Source organism: Pelophylax lessonae (assembly GCF_965119305.1).
Source record: "Pelophylax lessonae genome assembly, chromosome: 4".
Taxonomy (NCBI): Eukaryota; Metazoa; Chordata; class Amphibia; order Anura; family Ranidae; genus Pelophylax; species Pelophylax lessonae.
Genome location: NC_138771.1, coordinates 16,207,908 through 16,231,808, shown reverse-complemented (window position 1 = coordinate 16,231,808; position 23,901 = coordinate 16,207,908). Strand labels below are relative to the sequence as shown.

General features: G+C 47.5%; 1 protein-coding gene and 1 long non-coding RNA gene across 2 annotated transcripts in view; one reads left to right on the top strand and one right to left on the bottom strand.

Moving 5' to 3' along the window:
* IQCH (IQ motif containing H) overlaps window positions 1-3,586 on the top strand; it is a gene marked incomplete at its 5' end in the record, with an annotated part of 256,557 nt that extends 252,971 nt beyond the window's left edge. The window contains 2 exon segments of the mRNA XM_082253044.1: window positions 855-963; window positions 3,379-3,586. Coding sequence (XP_082109170.1) covers window positions 855-963; window positions 3,379-3,447 — 178 coding nt within the window. The 3' untranslated portion in view covers window positions 3,448-3,586.
* Window positions 1-23,901, bottom strand: part of LOC309552212 — a 603,675-nt gene that overhangs the window by 46,230 nt on the left and 533,544 nt on the right. The gene's annotated exons all lie outside the window — the stretch shown is intronic.

The window sequence follows — 23,901 nt, the reverse complement described above, 5'->3', positions numbered from 1 at the left end:
CGGATCCGTCATCCAAAAGTCCAGTAGTTCAAAGAAAATGTGACCGCACTCAGGAAAAGTTGAAGAATGAAGTGTTTGATTCCCCGTAAAATGAAATACAGACAGTACTTCACATAGACACGGAACAGGTAAATGCATTCTACAGATCGCTTAATCATTACCAATAGTGTTAATCTGTAGAATCGCGAAACGCGTTTACCTGTCCCGTGTCTATGTGAAGCTCTGTCTGTATTTCATTTTACGGGGAATTAAACACTTCATTCTTTAACTTTTCCTGTTGAGTGCGGTCACATTTTCTTTGAACTAATAAAAATATCCATACCTGGAATTCTATTGTAGGTTCATTCGGTGGTCAGTAATAAAAATATCCATACCTGGAATTCTATTGTAGGTTCATTGGGTGGTCAGTAATAAAAATATCCATACCTGGAATTCTATTGTAGGTTCATTCAGTGGTCAGTAATAAAAATATCCATACCTGGAATTCTATTGTAGGTTTATTGGGTGGTCAGTAATAAAAATATCCATACCTGGAATTCTATTGTAGGTTCATTCGGTGGTCAGTAATAAAAATATCCATACCTGGATTCTATTGTAGGTTCATTGGGTGGTCAGTAACATGTAAATGAGCACTAAGGACTGTACTTACTACGGAGCTCAATGATCCAAATGTAAACAACATAAGGGAGATTAAATAACATATCATAACTTGATTGGTATGGCGTGCAATGCGTGGACGGATATTCCAATGAGGGTCTACTAATGGCACGGCAGACATAAACATGTATGAGAATGAATGGTAAATGAACGCGTCTTCCAACCCTGACCTGCTTCTCTCTGCATCTCATTACAAGGAGCATCGCCGAGGACCTCCAGGGAGCTCTGATGACCTTTGCTCGCAATCTGTTCATCATCCATCAAGAAATATCTGCGCCCAAAATGCAGGGAGAAACTAATTTCAAGGTGAGCTGTTAATTAACTAACGATTTCAGCTCTGTTTCACAAGTCAGTGGTAAGGGAAGTGGACAGGAGAGCTCCATTCATTATGAGAGCATCGTTCTGGTTCTGGTAATTACTGTCCTACAAGAGAAACGGGCAGTTAATGATCGGCACGAGGTTCCTATCACTGGGAGGATTCCATGGAACAATCAGATGATTTATACAGGGGGGGTCACCTGCATCAATAGGAAACTGCTCATGGATGACATGTATATAGAACATTAAATGCTATGTACAAAACAATCTACATTGGAAACACGACTATGAGAAATGATCCAAATGTACTCTCATTGTCGAGGAATAGAAGGGGAAAAAAACAGAATAAAGAAATAGCTTGAACCTTTTTTCTGTCAGAGCTGTTTTACATTTTTGGCACACACATGTTTAACCACTTCTGGACTGGAAGATTTTCCCCCTTAATCATCAGGCCATGTTTTGCGATTCGGCACTGAGTTATCTGACAAATGCGCGGTCGTGCAATAAAATTGATGTCCCTTTTTTCCCCACAAATAGAGCTTTCTTTTGGTGGTATTTGATCCCCTGTGCGATTTTTTTATTTTTTGCGCGCTAAACAAAAAAAGAGCGACAGTTCTAAAAAAATAAAAATAATTTATATATATATATACACATAAAAAGTACAGTAAAACTGCAGGAAAGGGTACTGGGGGGCAAACTAATGTGAATTTATTTTATTTTGTAATGTACCAGTGTGTTTGGTGTGTTTTACTATTTGAATTTGCCGCCGGTTCCACCCCCCTGCGAGTGTCAGGTCGCAGGAGACGGAAGTCGGGGCACAGAGAGCATCGGGAGGAAGATCCGGCCGCCGCACACTGCCGGAATACATCTCTGGATCCCGGGAACAAGGTGAGTACCCTCTCTTCCAGGATCCAGCGATCTCCTTAGCGGTACCCCGAATGTGGCTCGGGGTTACCGCTTTTGGCACTGAAATTTAACCCCGAGCCACACTTGGGAATACCGCTAAGGAGGTTAATGCATTAAGATAAAAAAAAAAACCTTCTGTGTGCAAGCAGCCCCCATCAGCCCCTCTAATACTTACCTGAGCTCATCTTTATCCAGCGAAGTTGCAGGAGTTTCTCAGCTGATCAGGACTCCCCTCCTCATTGGCTGGGACAGCAATGCAGCGCGATTGGCTCCGGTTGCTGGCAATCAGCCAATCAGGAGAGAGAGAGGGCGGGGCCGTGTCATGGCTCTGTGTCTGAATGGATTCAGGGAGCTGTGACTCGGCTTGGGTGCCCCCATAGCAAGCTGCTTGCTGTGGGGGCACACAGCAGGAGGGAGGGGCCAGGAGCACAGAAGAGAGACCCGAGAAGAAGAGGATCCGGGCCACTTTGTGCAAAACCAACTGCACATAGCAGGTAAGTATAACATGTTTGTTTGTTTTTTTTTTTTTTTTTTTGTTTTTGTTTTTTAAAACGAGACTTTACAATCACTTTAAGGTAAAATATTTTTAGGCTTTAGAACCAGTTTAAACTCTGGAGCAAATGCCCTTGAAGAGTGGTGAGGGAGAGAGAGAGAGCAGCTCCACTCTTGGGCATATAACTGGCCTGAGATCAGGCTTAGGTAAGTATTTGGGGGGGGGGAGCTGCACCTAAAAGGTTTTTTACTTTAATGCAGAGAATGCTTTAAAGTGGTAATAAAGTGGATTTGTTTATATTTTACCTACAGCTAAGCCAATATGACCAAGTCTATATATTGGAAGCTCGGGTGCCACTGGCCGTACATTGTACAAAAGTGCTTCCTCCAGGCCAACAGTTGAAAAATGAAAGGAGCCTGGCAGAAAACTGATGTCCAAAAAGCAGCTGCATCCAATCAGATGCCCCTGCTGTACGGGTATTTTGGTACCACATACTAAGCTAAGGCAAAATTCCTGTGCAAAGTGAACAGCCTATTTGGCTTTAGTAAATCAGCCCCACTGTTGTAGTTTTGAGTGTGTGGACATCCGGATGATGGGCCAGTGACTTCTAAATATTGCTACATGCATTGTTCTGAAAAACTTAAAAAAAACTATTGAATACTTAATATTGCTACATGTTGTATTTTATAGAATTAGAGCCGTTGATTGCTTGCTACATTGTACACAAAGTTGATTTTTTTTTTTTTTTGCATTTGAAAAGGAGATTTGTAAAGACTTTGCAACATTTTAGTAATGTGTATCAGGTTTACATTTAACATTTAATGGTCAACCTGAGATTTCTTATTGAGAACAAGGGAGCATTGGTACGGAAATCACTGTAAATAACATGCCCCCCACCCCCAAGTACTATCTGCTGGTTATATTTTGAATGAGTGTCTTGTCTTTGTAAATCCATAGAGCAGCTCATTTTAGAGTTTACTAGTTATTGACTTTCTTCTGTGCAGGACTGCGTGCAAGAAATAGAGACGATTCTAGGTGTGACAGAAGAAAACAAGCTGGTGTTTGAGCAATAAAATCCCACCATATCTGGTATTGCAGCGGAGCTGAAGAACAATGGACGGCATGTCTTCTGTTTCTCTATCTACTCAATGACAAGACCTTCTCCATATTGCTGCTCCAATAGCTGGGACTATACATCTGCTATGAATGTCATCCTTTTACCAGCCATTCTCAACATGGGTTCTATGGGACACTAGGGTGCCTCCAAAGGTTGCTAGGGGTTCTTTGGTCAATTTCTGCCTCTCAAATCATCAACTACAGACACCATATCTGTAGGTATCTGTAAAGAAGCAATTCTTCATAATGAGTGCCAAAGTTAGGGACATTCTTCCCACTGATCAACAGTATAATAGGGCCCTTCCCTAGCAAGCAGCAGTGTATAAGGGGCCCTTCTTCGACTGACCACCAATCTAAGTCGAATTCTCCACTGAACCCAATGTAGGGTAAACTTCCACTGACCATGAACAAAGGGTGGGCTTTCACTGATCACCATTGTAAAGAATGGCAGTTCTCAACTAGGGTTCCTCCAAAGTTTGTCCCTTGAACAATGGGCATTTTCTGCCTCTCAAATCAATAAGTACAGAGACCAATCATCTTTTTAGCCTTCTGTAAGTGGGGTATTCTTCCTTATAAGTGCCAATGTAAAATAAATTTTTTCCACTGATCACCAGTGTAATTGGGGCCTTTCTCCAATGACCAGCAATATATGAGTCCTTCTTTCACTAACCACCAATCCAAGTTGGCTTCTCCACTGACCCCAAGGTAGGGTAGGTTTTCACAGACCCACAAAATAGGGTAGGTTTTCACTGACCACCAATGTAGAGAGGACTTTCACTGACCAACAATGTAGGGAAGACTTTCACTCACCACCAATGTAGGGTGAACTTTCACTGACCACCAATGTAAGGTAGACTTTTACTGACCCGGAATGTAGGGAAGACTTTCACTGACCCTGAATGTAGGGTAGACTTTCACTCACCACCAATGTAGGGTAGACTTTCACTGACCCTGAATGTAGAGTAGACTTTCACTGACCACCAATGTAGAGTAGTTCTCACTCACCACCAACCAATGTAGGGTAGACTTTCACTGACCCAGAATGTAGAGTAGACTTTCACTCACCACCAATGTAGGGTAGACTTTCACTGACCCTGAATGTAGGGAAGACTTTCACTGACCCTGAATGTAGAGTAGACTTTCACTGACCACCAATGTAGAGTAGTTCTCACTCACCACCAACCAATGTAGGGTAGACATTCACTGACCCAGAATGTAGAGTAGACTTTCACTCACCACCAATGTAGGGTAGACTTTCACTCACCACCAATGTAGGGTAGACTTTCACTGACCCTGAATGTAGGGAAGACTTTCACTGACCCTGAATGTAGGGTAGACTTTCACTGACCCTGAATGTAGGGTAGACTTTCACTCACCACCAATGTAAGGTAGACTTTCACTGACCCTGAATGTAGAGTAGACTTTCACTCACCACCAATGTAGGGTAGACTTTCACTGACCAACAATGTAAGGAGGCATTTCTCAACTAGGGCTCATCCAGAATTTTTATAACAGTTCCTTGAGCAATGGGCAATTTCTACCTCCCAGATCAATAACTACAGAGACCAATAATGCTAGTGTAAAACACCTTCTTCCCATTATTCACAAGTGTAATAGGGCCCTTCTCCAATGACTAGTAATGTATAAGGTTTCTTCTTCAATTCACCACCAATCTAAGTTGGCTTCTCCACTGACAACCAATGTAGGGTAGGCTTCCACTGACCACCAGTGAAGGGTAGGCTTCCACTGATTGCCAGTGTATGGTAGGCTGTCACAGACCACCAATGTAAGTTGGCATTTTACTGACTATCCATTTTGTGAGCATTTATCTACTTACAACCAAAGTAAGCAAAAAGGAAGGAGTATGGGTGACAGTGTAGGCTAAATATATGTCATGTCATCCCCTCAGGTAAATTACACAAAAAGGAAGGAAATGGTCCCAATGGGGTTTAAATTAGACATGTACATATTAGGGATTAGGAGACAGTAAAAGATGAAGCAACCAAAGTAAGGGAACACAACCATTTTCAATGACTATCTCTTGTATTTTGACCATTACTATCATTATTTCTTTTCACTTTCATTATTGAAAATAATTTTGTTGAATAGAGCAGCCATGGGTGTCCAATATGCCAAGTGTGCCACATTTATTTTTCCTTTCTGTTCTTACATATTAACTCACAGGTCATACTAATGTACCATGAGCTGTAAATATAGTAATTTCTAGCAGGGGTTCCATGAGACCTCCAAGTTTTTTCCAGGCTCTCTCCTTCATATTAAAAAAGTTGAGAAAGGCACTGGAATTTCAAACTTCTGAAGACAAACTTGTATATGTGAGTTGTCATTGAAATGTTTAAAAAATGAAGAGAGCAACTACACAGAGACAGACAGGGAATTGTATACACATAATTCTAACCACCATCCAAAGCCCATCTACAATTAACATGTAATTATCCCTTCCGTAATCTGAGGCAAGCAGGGGATTACCTGTAAAAGCCCTACTAGATTATTTGCCTTGTATTGCTTACAGAAGGAATTCTCAAGATAATCCCAGCTAAAGGGAGATGTATTTTTAGGCTAAATGAGGACTTGGTAATCAAGTTGTATAAAGTACAGCAATGTCAGCTTATTAGATACTACACATGAAACTGTGCCATACAGTCCTGGGCAAGGACAAGGTCACTCAAGTGCTCTAAGCACTATGTCTGACCATTTGGCCAAACATTACTGAATACTCTGACAATATTTAGGTTGAATATATTTTATTGGGGAATTTGGGAAGAATATCAAAGGATTCTTCAGAATTTACAACGGAGCGATGTGCCAGAAAGAGACATCAGAATCCTCGCTGCCGTCACTTTCCGTACCTGATGACCAATTTTCCCACGAATCGCTATCGCTCAGTTCTTCAAGTAACTCATTTTCGCTATCGCTGTTTTCCAGTTCGTCTAAAAGCACTTTTGCTCAAAAAGAACGCTTTTTGGACACCATGGTCGTTCTCTATTTTCCAGGCACAAAGTATTGGAAAAGCACAGGCAGGGCACTGGAAAAGTCACCAGGTGAAATCCTGTGGTGAAATGGGATGATACAGTGAAATCCGTTAGGATCACAGCTTTCTATCATCTCATTTGGTGTATTTACATTTTTGAATTTGCCGCCGGTTCCACCCCCCTGCGTCACAACGCTCGCAGGGAAGGGAACCGGAAGACAGGTGTCGGCATCGGCCGAGCACAGAGTGGGAGGACGGCGGGGGATCGCAGGGAAGGTGAGTGTGATTCTGGGGTAAAGTGTGGCTCGGGGTTACCGCTTTTGGTACTGAAAATTAACCCCGAGCCACACTCGGGAATACCGCCAGGGAGGTTAATACTAGTACAATAAGCAATGTGACTTCAATAGATAGAATAACACAACACAACAATCTGAAGAAACACTGAGAGCCCATTCACACTGCAGCGGCACGACTCTGTACTACTTCGGGGGCGACTTGTGAAGTCCCGTGCACCGCATCATCGGCGCGACTTGCACAGACTTCATAAAATGAATGTCTATGCAAGTCGCCCCGAAGTAGTACAGGAGCCTTTTTCTAAGTCGAAAACGACTTGTGTCGCTCCTATTAGAACGGGTCCTGTAGCAGTCAATGGACCGTGAGGGACCGCGACTTGTCAGGCTAACAAGTCGCTCTAGTGTGAATGGACTCTAATAGTGTTGGAATGAAGGTTTGTAATCTGGTGATTGCCCTCACAATGTCTGCTCTAGATTTAGGTGGATGAAGGAAGCGGAGACATAAAAAAGAAATCCACGAAAACACAGAAAACAAACAAACTCCATGGGGACGGTGCATTGTAAATCTTTTTGGTTTCTTTCCAGTGTAATTCATTCACCAGCCAAGTCCAATCTAAAAGCAACCCCTTTCAAATTCATTCCTAATAAACAATTTTCAATTTTATATGTGTGTAAATAAAATTTTACAAACTATTTTGAAACTATTACGTTTTCTTTGGTGTTTAATGGAAACCTGAACTAGGAGGAATAGGGAAGCTGTCATTGCTGACTTGCTTCTTAAAATGCTACCTACCTGGCTGTCTGGCGTTTGTTGCAGTGTTGCCACCAAGCGGGAAAACCTGATCGAAAAAAACTGTCCTTAGTTTAAGGCAGGGAAATGCAAACTGTGGCCCTACAGATGTTGCAGATTTACAAGTCTGTCATGGTCTTACCTTCTTGCTGTTCTCCTTCGTTTGACATGTGCTGGCGGCCATCTTGGTTTCTGGGTTTCTTGTAGCCTCCCACCCTGCGGCTCCTCCTTCCCACTGGGAGGAGCTGGATGCCTAGCTCATATATATAGGAGGTCTGTGGCTTCAGTTCCTTGCTTGGTCCTCCTGTGTTCACATGCTTCTAAGACTGCTGCTGCTTCTGGTCCCTGATCCTGGCTTCGTCTGACTACCCTGCTGGTTCCTGATCCTGGCTTCGTCTGACTACCCTGCTGGTTCCTGATCCTGGCTTCGTCTGATTACCCTCCTGGTTCCTGACCTCTGGCTTCGCAAGGACTCTGCCTCGGTTTCGCCATCCGTTTGGACTTTTGCTTTACAGCTTGATTTTCAATAAAGCCTTCTTATTTTCACTTATCTGTTGTTGTACGTCTGGTTCATGGTTCTGTGACATTAGGACCAAGCCATGAATTCTGACGGTACAGGGCCATCCTCGCTACCCACGCTGGTTGCCAGACTTGATCAGCAGGATCACCTGTTGGGTCGGTTCGCCGTGGCGTTGCAAACCCTGCTTGAACGGACGGCTCATTTCGCTCCCGTTGGCGATGGGTCGGTTGTCGCTCCTGGGCCCGCTCCTACTGCCGCTCCGGTTGTTGCGCCAGAGTCTACCCCGACACCTGTTGTTGCGCCTGCGGTGTTTCGGGGTATGACCGGTTCTGCCCCCCTTCCACAGCGCTTTGGGGGAGAGCCAACTCAGTGCCGAGGTTTCCTTAACCAGGTGGGCATTTATTTTGAGTTGCTGCCACATGCCTTTCCTACTGAGAGATCAAAGGTGGGCTTCTTAATTTCGCTGCTCTCGGACAAGGCCTTGGCCTGGGCCAGCCCTTTATGGGAGAACAACAATCCGGTGGTTGCAGAGTTTTCCGGTTTTGTTGCTTCTCTTCGGAGGGTATTCGATGTGCCGGCTCGTGCTGCCTCTGCTGCGAAGCTCCTTATGTCCATCAGACAGGGTTCACGATCCGTAGCTGAATACGCCATTGAGTTTCGTACCCTGGCAGCAGAGGTGGGCTGGAATAATGAGGCTCTGGTCGCTGCTTTCTCTCATGGTCTCTCGGATGCCTTGAAGGATGAGGTTGCAGCTAAGGACCTACCAGTGGAGCTCGAGTCTCTTATTTCTTTCTTGATTTTGATTGACACCAGACTCAGGGAGAGACCTTCCTTTAAGGAGAGTCCGCGGAGGCCTCCTAACAGATTGGCGCCTACCTTTGCTGTCCCACCCGTGCCTCCCTCTCCTCCCACGCCTCCTGGGGATGACTTGGCTGGGGGTGAACCCATGCAGCTGGGCTTTGCTCGCCTGTCCGAGGGGGAGAGGGTACTCCGGAGACGCGAGGGTCGATGCATGTACTGTGGTCTCGGTGGGCATTTTCGGTTGGCATGTCCGAACCGTCCGGGAAACGCTCGCACCTGAGATCCTGTCGGGGGCAGATCTTGGGTGGAGTCTCCTCGTCCCCGGTTTCCCGTGTTGACAAACCACTGATCACTGTTGTCCTCTCCTGGGTCGGGGGCTCAGTGACGACCCAGGCGTTGGTGGACTCTGGTGCTGGTGGTTTGTTCATTGATAGTGTGTTCGCTGCCGCCAATTCCATTCCTCTGCAGGCCCGAGGTTCTCCACTGGCTCTTGAGGCGATAGACGGCAGACCCCTTCTGCCGCCACACGTGACTCATGAGACCCTTCCAGTGGGGATAGCCATTGGTGCTGTTCACAGAGAGTCGGTCTGCTTCCAGGTTATTTCGTCTCCACACTACTCGGTGGTCTTGGGGTACCCCTGGCTCCAGAAGCATAATCCGACTTTCGATTGGAGATCGGCCGAGATCCTCTCGTGGTCACCGCAGTGTGGGGCTAGTTGCATCCATGGGCCTGTCAAGTTGCTGTGTACTTCCTCAGACTCTCTGTTGCCTCCTGAATACGAGGAGTACCGGGATGTATTCGATAAGGTGCGCGCGGTTGCCCTACCTCCGCACCGCCCATACGATTGTGCCATCGAGTTACAACCTGGTGCCGTTCCTCCTCGTGGCAAGGTCTATCCACTGTCGGTAGCGGAGAATGAGGCCATGGAGGAGTACGTGAAGGAGGCGCTTTCACGCGGACACATTCGCAAATCCTCGTCCCCGGCAGGGGCTGGATTTTTCTTTGTGAAAAAGAAGGGCGGTGAGTTGAGGCCTTGCATCAATTACAGGGGTCTCAATCGCATCACGATCAAGAACGCTTACCCGATACCCTTGATTTCCGAGCTGTTCGATCGCCTTAAAGGGGCCACGGTCTTTACCAAACTCGACCTGAGGGCGGCATATAACCTCGTAAGGATCAAGGCGGGCGATGAGTGGAAGACCGCGTTTAACACCAGGACCGGTCATTATGAATCCTTGGTTATGCCCTTTGGGTTGTGCAATGCGCCCGCAGTCTTTCAGGAATTCATTAACGATGTTTTCCGTGACCTGTTGCAGCAGTGTGTGGTGGTCTATTTGGATGACATCTTGGTATATTCTGAATCCATGGAGACCCACATTCTGGATGTCAGACGAGTGTTGCAACGGTTACGAGAGAACAAGCTGTTCGGTAAGCTTGAGAAATGCGAATTTCACCGATCCCAGGTAACCTTCTTAGGTTACATCATTTCCGCTGAGGGGTTCTCCATGGATCCTGAGAAGGTTTCGGCTGTCTTACAGTGGCCCCAGCCCAGTGGTCTTCGCTCCCTGCAGCGCTTTTTGGGCTTCGCCAATTATTATCGGAAGTTCATCAGGGACTTTTCCATGCTAGCCAAGCCTCTCACGGATCTGACCAGGAAGGGCAGTAATTCCCAGGTCTGGCCGCTCGAGGCCATCCGAGCTTTTGAGGCTCTAAAGTCCGCCTTTTTTGTCGGCTCCGAATCTGTCTCATCCCAACCCTGGGTTGCCCTTTGTCCTCGAGGTGGACGCGTCTGAGACGGGAGTAGGCGCCCTTCTGTCTCAGCGTAGAACACCAGAGGGTCCTCTGCTACCTTGTGGGTTTTACTCCCGGAAACTGTCTTCCGCGGAGTGCAACTATCAGATTGGTGACAGGGAGTTATTGGCCATCGTGCAGGCCCTTAAAGAATGGAGGCACTTGCTCGAGGGTTCGGTGGTTCCGGTCCTCATCCTGACGGACCACAAGAATCTGACCTACCTTTCTGAGGCCAAGAGATTGACACCACGTCAGGCCAGATGGGCTCTGTTCTTGTCACGTTTTAATTACGTGGTCTCCTACCTACCCGGTTCCAAGAACATCAGGGCGGATGCCTTATCACGGCAGTACTCCGACCTGTCCAGGGAGGAGTCGATTCCGACTTCGGTCATACCTCCGAATCAGATCCTGGCCGCCATTCGCACCAGCCTGACCTCTCCCCTGGGTGAGCAGATTTTGGCGGCTCAATCTGGTGCTCCCTCTGGGAGACCCAACGGCAGATGTTTTGAGCCTGAGGAGTTGCGCACTCGGTTGTTGCGAACCTACCATAACTCCAAGACCGCGGGCATCCTGGAAAGAATCAGCTGTCCTGGGCTGTTTCACGTCTGTTCTGGTGGCCTTCCCTACGTGCCGACATCGCCGCATATGTAGCAGCATGCTCCGTTTGTGCCCAGAGTAAGTCCCCTCGGCACCTTCCGTTGGGCCTTCTGCAACCCATAGCCACCGGGGAGCGCCCATGGTCACACCTGGGGATGGATTTCATTGTGGACCTCCCTGCATCCCGAGGCCATACGGTCATTCTCATGATTGTGGATCGATTTTCCAAAATGTGCCACTGTGTTCCTCTCAAGAAGTTACCCTCTGCACAGGAGTTGGCCACGATTTTTGCCAGGGAGGTCTTCCGGTTGCACGGTTTGCCCAAGGAGATTGTGTCGGATCGGGGGAGTCAGTTTGTGTCCAGGTTCTGGCGCACCTTTTGCTCCCAGTTGGGGATTCATCTCTCCTTCTCCTCGGCCTACCACCCTCAGTCCAATGGGGCCGCAGAACGATCCAATCAGGCCTTGGAGCAATTCCTTCGTTGCTATGTCTCCGATCACCAAGACAATTGGGTTGACCTCCTGGCTTGGGCTGAGTTTGCCAGGAACACGGCGGTGAACTCTTCCTCTGGGACGTCTCCCTTCATGGCCAATTATGGGTTCCAACCTGCCGTGTTACCGGAGGTATTCTCTCCCCAGGATATTCCGGCTGTGGAGGATCACCTTTCCGTCCTACGTGCTTCTTGGGTACAGATCCAGAAGTCCCTTGAGGTCTCTGCGCAGCGCCAGAGACTCCAGGCTGATCGCAGACGAGCGCCTGCTCCTTCCTACCAGGCCGGTGAACGTGTATGGTTGTCCACCCGCAACCTCAACCTTCGAGTGCCCACTCCCAAGCTGGCGCCTCGCTTTGTTGGTCCCTTCCGAGTGCTTCGCAGGGTAAACCCGGTAGCCTATGCCCTTGCGCTTCCTCCTGGCATGCGGATCTCCAACGTGTTTCATGTCTCCCTGTTGAAGCCACTGGTGTGTAATCGTTTCACTTCCTCGGTTCCTCGGCCTCGTCCAGTCCAAGTGGGCAATCGTGAGGAGTATGAGGTGAGCAATATCCTGGACTCACGCCTGGTCCGCGGTCGGGTGCAGTTTTTGGTTCATTGGCGTGGTTATGGTCCAGAGGAGCGTTCCTGGGTTCCCTCCGCAGATGTCCATGCTCCTGCCTTGCTCCGAGCCTTCCACGCACGCTTCCCTCAGAAACCGTTCTTTTCTCCGCGGAGGAGGGGCCCTTGAGGGGGAGGTACTGTCATGGTCTTACCTTCTTGCTGTTCTCCTTCGTTTGACATGTGCTGGCGGCCATCTTGTTTTCTGGGTTTCTTGTAGCCTCCCACCCTGCGGCTCCTCCTTCCCACTGGGAGGAGCTGGATGCCTAGCTCATATATATAGGAGGTCTGTGGCTTCAGTTCCTTGCTTGGTCCTCCTGTGTTCACATGCTTCTAAGACTGCTGCTGCTTCTGGTCCCTGATCCTGGCTTCGTCTGACTACCCTGCTGGTTCCTGATCCTGGCTTCGTCTGATTACCCTCCTGGTTCCTGACCTCTGGCTTCGCAAGGACTCTGCCTCGGTTTCGCCATCCGTTTGGACTTTTGCTTTACAGCTTGATTTTCAATAAAGCCTTCTTATTTTCACTTATCTGTTGTTGTACGTCTGGTTCATGGTTCCGTGACAAAGTCCCATTAAGCATAGTAAGACTCTGACAGCCACAAGCATGACACCCAGGGCCGGATTAACATAGGGGCTATTGGAGCTGCAGCTCCAGGCCCCTCCCTGAATATAGGCCTATGCCAGTGGCTTATCGATAGCTATGTGTGCTGTCTTGAAGAAGAAGTCCCCTCTGCACTGCACATGTGAAGGAGAGAAGTCTCAGCTGCTGCAGCTGAGTCCTGTTCCTGCCTATGCCTGGCTCCTATCACAGGATCTGTTACACTCACACAGATCCTCAGTGTAAAGGAGATGCAGGCAGCCGTCAGGGGGAGGGGTGCTGATGTCATCCTAACCATCAGAAGCCCGGGAGAAAGGAAATATTTCATGCTGCTCAAATGAGGTTAGTAAACTTATTAGAGAGAGAGGATTGTGCAAAAACTCTCCTGGGGGCTGTGATGATTGTGGGAGAGGCTGCTGCTTCCCCCCATGTAATGTGTTCCCTTTTGCCCACAATGTAATGTGTTATGCCATACAGTGACCACCATGTCATATGCAGTGCTTGCAGTGTAATATGCAGTGCCCACCATGTAATGTACTGTGCCATGCAGTGCAATATGCAGTGCCCACCATGTAATGTACTGTGCCATGCAGTGTCCACTATGTTATGAGCAGTGCCCACTATGCCATATGATGTACCATGCAGTGTCCACCATGTAATGTGCTGTGCCATGCAGGGCCTACCATTTAATGTGCAGTGCCTATCATGCCATGTGCTGTGCCATGCAGTGCCCACCATGTCATGTGCAGTGCCCACCATGTCATGTGCAGTGCCCACCATGTCATGTGCTGTGCCATGCAGTGCCCACCATGTCACATGCAGTGCCCACCATGTCATGTGCAGTGCCCACCATGTCATGTGCAGTGCCCACCATGTCATGTGCTGTGCCATGCAGTGTCCACCATGTCACGTGCAGTGTCCACCATGTCATATGCTGTGCCCAGCATGCAATGTGTTTTGCCCGCTGTGTAATGTGCTATGCAGCAGTGCCCACCATGTCGTGTGCTGTGCAGTGCCCACCATGTCACATGCAGTGCCCACCATGTAATGTGCTGTGCCCAGCATGTAATACGTTGTGCCCACTGTGTAATGTGCTATGCAGCAGTGCCCACCATGTCGTGTGCCATGCAGTGGCCACCATGTCACGTGCAGTGTCCACCATGTCATATGCTGTGCCCAGCATGCAATGTGTTTTGCCCACTGTGTAATGTGCTATGCAGCAGTGCCCACCATGTCGTGTGCTGTGCAGTGCCCACCATGTCACATGCAGTGCCCACCATGTCACATGCAGTGCCCACCATGTAATGTGCTGTGCCCAGCATGTAATGCGTTGTGCCCACTGTGTAATGTGCTATGCAGCAGTGCCCACCATGTCACATGCAGTGCCCACCATGTAATGTGCTGTGCCCAGCATGTAATGCGTTGTGCCCACTGTGTAATGTGCTATGCAGCAGTGCCCACCATGTCACATGCAGTGCCCACCATGTAATGTGCTGTGCCCACCATGTAATGTGCTGTGCCCAGCATGTAATGCGTTGTGCCCACTGTGTAATGTGCTATGCAGCAGTGCCCACCATGTCACATGCAGTGCCCACCATATAATGTGCTGTGCCCACCATGTAATGTGTTGTGCCCAAAATGTAATGTGCTGTGCATTGCCCACCATGTCATGTGTATTGCCCACCATGTAATGTGCTATGCCATGAAGGCCTCCCATGTCAATTGCTGTTCAGTGCCCACCATGTCATGTGCTGTGTTGTGCCTATCTTGTCATGTGCTGCACCATGCAATGCCTACCATGTAATGTGCTGTGTATTGCCCACCATGTCGTGTGCCGTGCAGTACCCACTATAAAACGTGCTGTGCCGTGCAGTGCTCACCATGTCATGTACTTTGCCCACCATGTAATGTGCTGTGTTGTGCAGTGCCCACCATGTCATGTGCAGTGCTCACCATGAAATGTTCTGCACCCACAATGTAATGTGGTGCCGTGGAGTGCCCCAGGTAATGTGATGTCCAGTGCCCACCATGCCATGTGCAGTACCCACCATATATTGTGCTGTGCCCACCATATGATGTGCAGTGCCCACTTGTAATGTGCAGTGCCCAACATGTAATGTGCTGTGCCAGCCATGTCATGTGCTGTGCCCACCATATAAGGTGATTTGCCCACCATGTGCTGTGTTGTGCCCACCATGTAATGTGCTGTGCAGTGCCCACTATGTCATGTGTTGTGCCCACCATGCAATGTGCTGTATCCATGTATCCACCATTTAGTGTGCTGTGCCCACCATGTAATGTACTTTGCTATTACCCCCATGTATTGTACTATACTGTGCCCCCCCACAGACTCACCTCCCCTCTACCCTTTCTCTCTCTCGCCCCCTTAACCCCCTCTCTCCTACCACTCTCTCTCTCTTTCCCCCCACTCTCTCTCGCACCCCCTCTTTCCTACCACTCACTCTGTCTCTCTCACCCTCTCTCTATCCCCATTTTTCTCACCCCCTCTTTCTCTCTCTCACTTTCACCCCCCTCTCTCTCTCATCCCCTCGCTTTCAGCCCCCTCTCTCTCTCTCTTTCGACCCCCTTCTCTCTCTCTCAGCCCATCTCTCACTCTCTTTAATTTATTTTAACAAAAAAATGTTTGCGTTTTCATTTTATTTTATTTTTCATTTTATTTTTTTTCATAAAAAGGCCCACCAAAATCCTCAACACCAGGCCCATGATGCTCTTAATCCGGCCCTGATGACACCCAGAGGCAGAGGCATTATGGGACTTGTAGTTTTGCAACAGCTGGAGGGACACAGTTTGCATATCCCTGGTGTAACGGAACCACCGACCCGCACTGTGTTTGTGGTCTTCCTTCAGTATACGGCTTCCTTGAAGTCATGAACATATATAACAGATTTTCCCAGCCACCCCCATATATAAAGCTAGCCAACAACTTAGCTTGTACTGGAATCACACTTTATTGAACAGTCACACAGAATTTATATACAGCATGGACCTCCCCTCCTGATCAAATTACCACACACAGGTCAGGAGTTGCCTGATTACATTATAATATGCAGATGAAATTGTATACAGAAACAGAATTAACCTGAACTAATTATCTAGCCACCTGGACAGAACAATGTGAGTTCAATAACATTTAACAATGGGACAGGCAGACTTAACACAATACACATTCCACCTCAAAAACAGACAATAGGATAAGACAGTCAATGACAGTCTGTCCGTCTCCTACATTGAAGTACATGGAATACACATCTACGTATTGCTATGATTATTTAGGAGTCAGACTTCATGGCAAAAGGCTATAGCTCTCATAGTGTAAAGTGGGATTAAATCTTCATATTTCTTGATAGATATTGCTGATAAATATTACTGTCCCACTTGAAGCAATCCAAACCATTAAGTATCTGTCTTTCACTCCCAGTGACGGTGAGTACCGTCACACCTGGTTTAAGGATAGTGGTGGTATGAAGTCATTTATTATCACATAGTTGTTTGGCTCCCTTTTCAACGATATTGCTAACAGAAATCACCCAAATGGCCCCGATGAAAAGTTTCCTGGAATGTTTGGCCTTGGTACAGACACACACAGTGACATGCATAGGTTACAATAGCAATTAAAGGTTCCCACATCTGTGGCTTTTTAAATTGCAATTAGTGTCTGTGTATACATAGTCAATTAGTTTGTTAGCTCTCACGTGGATGCACTGAGCGGGCTAAATACTGAGCCATAGGGAGCAAAAAGGAACTGTCAAAAGACCTGCGTAACAATGTAATGTAACTTTATAAAGATGGAAAAAGATATACAAATATATTAAAAACCTTAAATTTGCCAGACAGTACTATTCAATCACTTACTAAGAAGTGGCAAATTAAGGTTTCTCTGGATACCAAACCAAGGTCACGTAGACCAAGAAAGATTGCAGCCACAACTTCACATACTTGAACAAAAATGATCTGCATTGTCGAGTTGCCAGAAAGAAGCCTTTACTGCGCCAATGTCACAAAAAAGCCCGGTGAGGCATGTCAAGGTGTCGGACATATTGTAATTGGTCAATTTTATTATTGAAATCATTAGATGACCATGATGGACAGGGAAGTTACAGTAAGAGGTCATCATTTGATTCAACTTAATTTTAAAAGGTTTCTATAGCTGTAAACCTGTTCAGTTTAATATAGAAATGAAGGACAAAACATTTGTATATAAATATAAAAAAAAAACATTATAAATACCTTTTTTTTATAAGGATCACATAACCTCTGTTCTCAGTTGCAGAAAGAGCTTAGAGAGCTAGGTTGGAGAAACAGCATTACACAGATCTTCCCAGTGAATGGCTGTGCATGGGGGCTTGTCATCAGGGGTCTTGACCATTGGAGGACAGGCAGGCTGTATGGGAAGGGGGGGGGGGCATGCCAGCACAAATCTTGGCCATTGAAGGACAGGGAAGCTGTTCTCCCAGGACAGCCAGAAAACTGACCATGCTAGAATGGGTATCCTCTCATGTCTAGTGTGGTCAGTTTAAAATAGGAAAGCAGAGGGGTTAGCAGGATCACAAAGGAAGCAATACAATATGAGATGTTAGGGTTATGTTTTTATTGTAGTTTTGATCCATGCCGGTTTGGGTAACACCTTTACGTTTTTGCAGGTGGCTCTGTCCACACTATGCTCTGATCCTACAGAATCCAGGATGCTTCCAGTTGTAGGCCATCCAGATTTTCCACGTGGTCCCTATGATTACACCTTCCAGACATTTTGAAGGACCACTGGCGTTAATTAAAGTAAAATTCACTGTGCACTCTGCAAGGGCAGTTGCTCCAGAGCTTAGTAAATGAGGTAAAGCTTCACTTTGCAAAGAACAACCAATCACATGCTAAAAAAAAAAAAAACGGAATTTGTGTTCACAGGTGATTGGATGATGGAAGTCAGCAGAGCTTCTGCTCATTTACTAAGCTCTGGAGCAACTGCACTTTGCAAAGTGCACAGTCTATTTGCCTTTAGTAAATCAACTCACAATTTATCTCACAGGAACATATTACACAAATTTTCTGAAATCCAACATACAGTATGGGGGTTGACTTACTAAAGGAAACTAGATTGTGCACTTTGTCATTCACAATGCTTGTTGCTCGACATGTTTCGCTTTCCTGCTTCTTCAGGAGCTGTAAAACATGTGTAACTACAAAGAAACAGATAAATTCAACATAATAAAGCACACAAATAGTAACAGTTCTCATTTATCGCTAATATACATTTACATATATGTGTGCATGCTACACAAATATACTAATATTTTCCAAGGGCCTTATCAAAAAGATACTAAATTCTCACATCAGGATCAAAAACTGTTTTCATTATTCTCAATGATAGTCTGAGTGTAACACATAAGGGCAAACGATAAATAAACACTCACTATATGCATATATCGGAATCACTCTGTTGAACACTGGTAGGAATCCTAGGACTAGTAGAGGAGAGGGCTCTCCTCGCTACATCAACTCTAGTATTTTCATTATTCTCAATGATAGTTCAGCTTTCCTGGATCCTTTAGGCCCCTTTCACACACTCTGTCCGTCGAACGGACTCCGTTTTTCTCAGTGGGGGATCGATCCGCCGATCCCCCGCTGAGCAGGAGGATGACAGCTGTGTCTCCGTGCTGTGTGCGGAGACGCAGCTGTCATTTCCCCATGCATCTCTATGGGGAAAATCGGATGGGAACGGACCATCGGTCCGTTCTCATCCGATCCCATCCGATCCGCTGGACAGATGGAAAATAGGGTTTCCATCCGTCCAGATTTGACGGATCGGATGTCAGTGGACATGTCTCCACTGACATCCGATGCCCCATAGGGATGCATGGGGGGACCGTTCAGATCCGCCCCAAAAAAACGGACAGGCGGATCTGGACTAGGGTTGCCACCTCATCCCTTTAAAACAGAACACATATTAATTACACAGGTTCTGTGGCTGATTAAGGTGGTAATTAAACTCACTTGGAGCCTTCTCTGCATTATATCTGCCTCAGAACCTGTGTAATTAATTTGTGTTCTGTTTTAAAGGGATGAGGTGGCAACTCTAATCTGAACGGTCCTCCTGTGTGAAAGAGCCCTTAGGCTCAGCTCCACACCTGGTCCACTAGGCCGACTGCCAGTGACCACCTTCCTCAGACAGCAGTCACCCTCCTCCTGGGGCTCTGCTTCCCGCCAAAGACGCCCTGTTACATGTGCCCTTGGCTTTTATGGTCAATCCCAGGATGCACTGCAGTGGTGCTTTCCCACTGGGACTGCCACAAAAGCCAGTTTGTCACTGCTCCGGTTTCCTCCACTGTCCAACAGGCTCCCCTATTGGATACAGTGGGGACAATCCCTCAGCCCAAATGACTCACACCTGGACACATGTAACCAGTGGCGGCTGGTGCTCAAAATTTTTGGGGGGCGCAAACAGAAAAATGTAATAGGCATTGCTTTGCGGCGAAAAACGCTGTAAAAAATTGCGTGACTTTGAGGTCACAAAAGTGTGAAAGGGGCCTTCAGTAATTAAGGTATTGTGTGCCCCCTTTCAATGCAGAGCGACCAGCGTGCCACCTTTCAATGCAGACAGACCAGCGTGCCCCCTTTCAATGGAGAGTGACCAGCCTGCCCCTTTCAATGCACAGTGACCAGCGTGCCCCCTTTCAATGCACAGTAAACAGTGTGCCCCCTTCAAAACAGTGACCAGCGTGCCCCCTTCAATGCAGTGACCAGCGTACATGCCCCCTTTCAATGCAGTGACCAGCGTGCCCCTTTCAATGCAGAGACCAGCGTGCCCCCTTTCAATGCAGTGACCAGCGTGCCCCCTTCAATGCAGAGACCAGCGTGCCCCTTTCAATGCAATGACCAGCGTGCCCCCTTCAATGCAGAGACCAGCGTGTGTGCCCCCTTCAATGCAGTGACCAGCGTACATGCCCCCTTAAATGCAGACACCAGCGTACATACCCCCTTCAATGCAGTGACCAGCGTACATACCCCCTTCAATTCAGTGACCAGCGTATATGCCCCCTTCAATGCAGAGACCAGCGTGCGTGCCCCCTTCAATGCAGTGACCAGCGTACATGCCCCCTTCAATGCAGAGACCAGCGTGCGTACATGCCCCCTTCAATGCAGTGTGGCCCCCCCCCCCCCCCGAGACCAGTGCACTTACCTGGAGCCCTGGAGCGGCGGCTTCTCTTCAGTCCCGGCGGCGGCTTCTCCTCACTGTGTCCCCCGGCGACGCGTCTCCACTCTCCTCGAGTCCTCCTGCTCCCGCCTCCTCTTCGGCCAATGGCATGGGGTTTGCCTTGTGGCCAATCAGGAAGCCGGTGTTAAACCGGCTTCCTGATTGGCTAGGAGGAGAATCGGTGTGACAATAGCGAATTTTCATTCGCTATTGTCACACAATGGGTGGGCTCGGGGTGCACTGCTCTGCGCCCTGGGACCACCCTTTGCATCACCCTATTAGAGCCTCTGGCTCTAATCAGGTGATATAAAAAAAAAACCATTAAGCTCCATGCGTCCGGTGCCCCTGCATGCAGATTAGGGAGCCCGACGCATGGATGGGGGGGGGGGCGGCGCCCCTGCACCCTCAATACACCGGCTGCCACTGCATGTAACAGGCATAACTAACAGATCAGGCTCCCCTGATATGCAGAATGGAGCAACAATGCTTTTAACCTAGCACCTATCTAGGATGGTGCAACATTAATGCATAGAATGCACCCTCTGCCTTTACAATCTCTTTAATAAGCACTGGAGCAATAGCATTTGCAGGGTGCAACTGCACTTTGCGAAGTGCACAGTCTATTTGCCTTTAGTAAATCAACCCCCAGAATACAAAGCACAATGTGGCACGTGTGCTGAGGGTCCATTTCACTGGAGGACTGTCCTGGGGGTGGTCAGAAGGGTAGCTCTCTAGCTGGGTGATGGAAGTCTCAGAGGGATCATGGAGAGTCATTGTAGGAGAGCAGGCCAGGTCCAGCAGCCAGCTGAGTGCTGACACTTACAGTAGTTAGCGATGATATGGGGTAGGACCAGTACATAGTGGTATTGAGGTCAAGAGCCAAGCTGAGGTCATAAACAGATGGATCAGTAAGATGTAAATGAGTCATGGTTGGGAGCAAAGCCGAGGTCATACACAGGAGATCAGTAGGGTTGAAGACAAGGAAGTAGTCAGGAGCCAAAGCCAGGGTCATGCACAGGTGATTCATGGAATCAAAGTCCTTAACCACTTCTGGACCGGAAGGATTTCTCCCTTAATGACCAGGCCATTTTTTTGCGATTCAGCACTGCATTACTTTAACTGACGATTGCATGGTCGTGCGACGCTGTACCTTGATGCCCCTTTTTTCCGCAAATAGCGTTTTCTTTTGGTGGTATTTGATCACATGTGCCATTTTTATTTATTGCCCTATAAACCAAAAAGAGCGACAATTCTAAAAAAAAAAAAAAAAAAAAAAAAAAAAAAATCTATATTTTTCACTTTCTGCTATATAACATTCCCCGAAATTTTTTTTTTTAAAAATCTAATTTTTTCATCATTTTAGGCCAATTTATATTCTGCTACATATTTTTGGTAAAAAGAAAATCCCAATAAGTGTATTTTGATTGTTTTTTTGCGCTAAAGTTATCGCGTCTACAAAGATTTGTATCCTTTTTATTGTTTTTTTTGTTGACTAGCAATGGCGGCAAGCAGGGATTTTTAGCGGGACTGCGACATTGCGGCGGACATATCAGACCCCTAACTGACATTTTTGACACTTTTGGGGGAACCAGTGACCAGGGACATCTTACTGAATGGGCACGCTGGGCAGTTGCCCGGGGGGGCCTCAACTGCCCAGCGACCCAGCCAAGCATTAATCCCGATTCCCGTGTGCATCCCGCAGCCGAACTTAGCAGATGGCAAGCGCTTGTCGGACCTGCGCTGCTGTCAGGCCACTGGGGCAGTGAAGGGAGCCCACAACTGCAGGAATGTCTGTCCGCCTCCACGGGAACAGGCGCGCACAGGACAGTCGGGTCTGACTCCCATCCGTGTGTGTGTACACTGGACCCAGCCGCTGAACTTGGAAGCTGTCATTAGCCTGGCAATGCTGTACCAATAAATATCTCCTTATCGATTGTAACAAGGTTTCCAGGCCTATGGCCTGATGTGGGTCTGCCGTTAGTACCGGTGATCTCTCCAGCCCATGTGAGCTGCAACCCTGGGTGTGACAACTGAAGCAGCGACAACTCCGGCATCTTTGTTTGTGGTTTGTATTGGAATGGATGGGAGAAGAAAATAAGTGTGATCTCCTTGAGGCCTAAACGAATTACAATTGGGACTTTTACTTCTGAAATGCCCGTTGGCGCTTCCTGCGCCAGCCAACGCTCACTGACACTGAGAACGCTCTGTAGAACAGAAGAAGTGTTGAATCCCCGATTTATAGTCAAGTAGATCCAGGGCTTCTTTTCAGCGGGAACGCAGTTCCGGCACCTCCAGTCTGAATGTATGCAAAGGCATAGGGGTGTTGGGGTCAGTGGGGTGAGCTGAAAGGCCTATTGATGCTGGCTGCTGGGGGATCTATTGTTGCTGGGGTGAATCTATTGTTGCTGGAGGGCATTTTGTTGTGGGGCGGGGGCTATTGTTGCAGTGGAGGATTTATTGTTGCTTGGGGGCTATTGTTGTTGGGGGGGTCTATTGTTGCAGGGGAGGATTTATTAGGGGAGGAGGCGATTGTTGCAGGGGAGGATTCATTGTTGCTGGGGGGGTATTGTTGTTGGGGGTCTATTGTTGCAGATTGCAGGGAATCTATTTTACTGTTTTTTCTATTGTTGCAGGGGAAGATTTATTGTTGCTGGGGGGATCTATTGTTGGGGGGGGGGGTCTATTGTTGCTGATTCCAGGGGATCTATTTTACTGCTTTTCTAGTTATCATTAACAAATTCTATACAAATTACCTAGAACCACACAGGGCTGGCCTTAGGTGTTCGGGCGCCCTGTGCGAGCTAATCCTGTGGCGCCCCCCCCCGCCCAGCTTCACCCCTCGCCCCCTGTTCACCTAAACATACATGTATACATTACATACATGCATACAATACATACATTACATACATTAAATTACATGCATACATTACATTACATACATTACATACATACATTACATACATATATACATTACATACATACATTACATTACATACATGTATGTAACTGCCATTACCAATGCAATTATGTAGTAAACATATTATTTTTATCTATTATTTTATTGCATTTTACTTTTTTTTTTTCCCTTATGTTAAGACAGTTAAGTCCCTTATATCCTCCCCTTCATTGTCAATAAAATAAAACGTATTTAGCCTAATTTGTCTTAAAAAGTAGATACACACAGCAGTGACACTTACCGTTCTGTGGACGGTGGCTCTGCATTTAAAAATGGCGCCTCCCGGCGCTTAGATGCCACTGCGCATGCACCGTCTGCCCAAGAATAGCCGATCGTGTTCGGGTTTTCCCGAGCAGCGGCACCTTCGCCTTTCGGGAGCCGGCAGCAGCCATATTTTTTTTTTCAGGTGCCAATCCGATGCTCTGTCTTCACCCAGTCCCAGGGCAGGGGGACCTGGCAGCGCCTGCTGGTATGACTCGTTCGGACTCCACTCCACTGATGTGAGTTAGCTAACTGTCTGCAACTCACAATCCGCGAGCTGTGATGGCCGCACGGCGCCCCTGTTGCCCATTGCGCCCCGTGCGGCCGCACAGCTCACACACCCCAAAGGCCGGCCCTGGAACCACAACATGCTATGTGGTTCTGTATTCTCTAAAAGGGGGGGGGGTACTGATAGGTGAGTAGAGGGTTGAACCAAAGGACAGCGCTGGGAGGTGGGTAGGGGGTGGAGACAAGGGGTGACTCAGAAGAGGGGAGTACCTGCACCTATTCTTGGAGA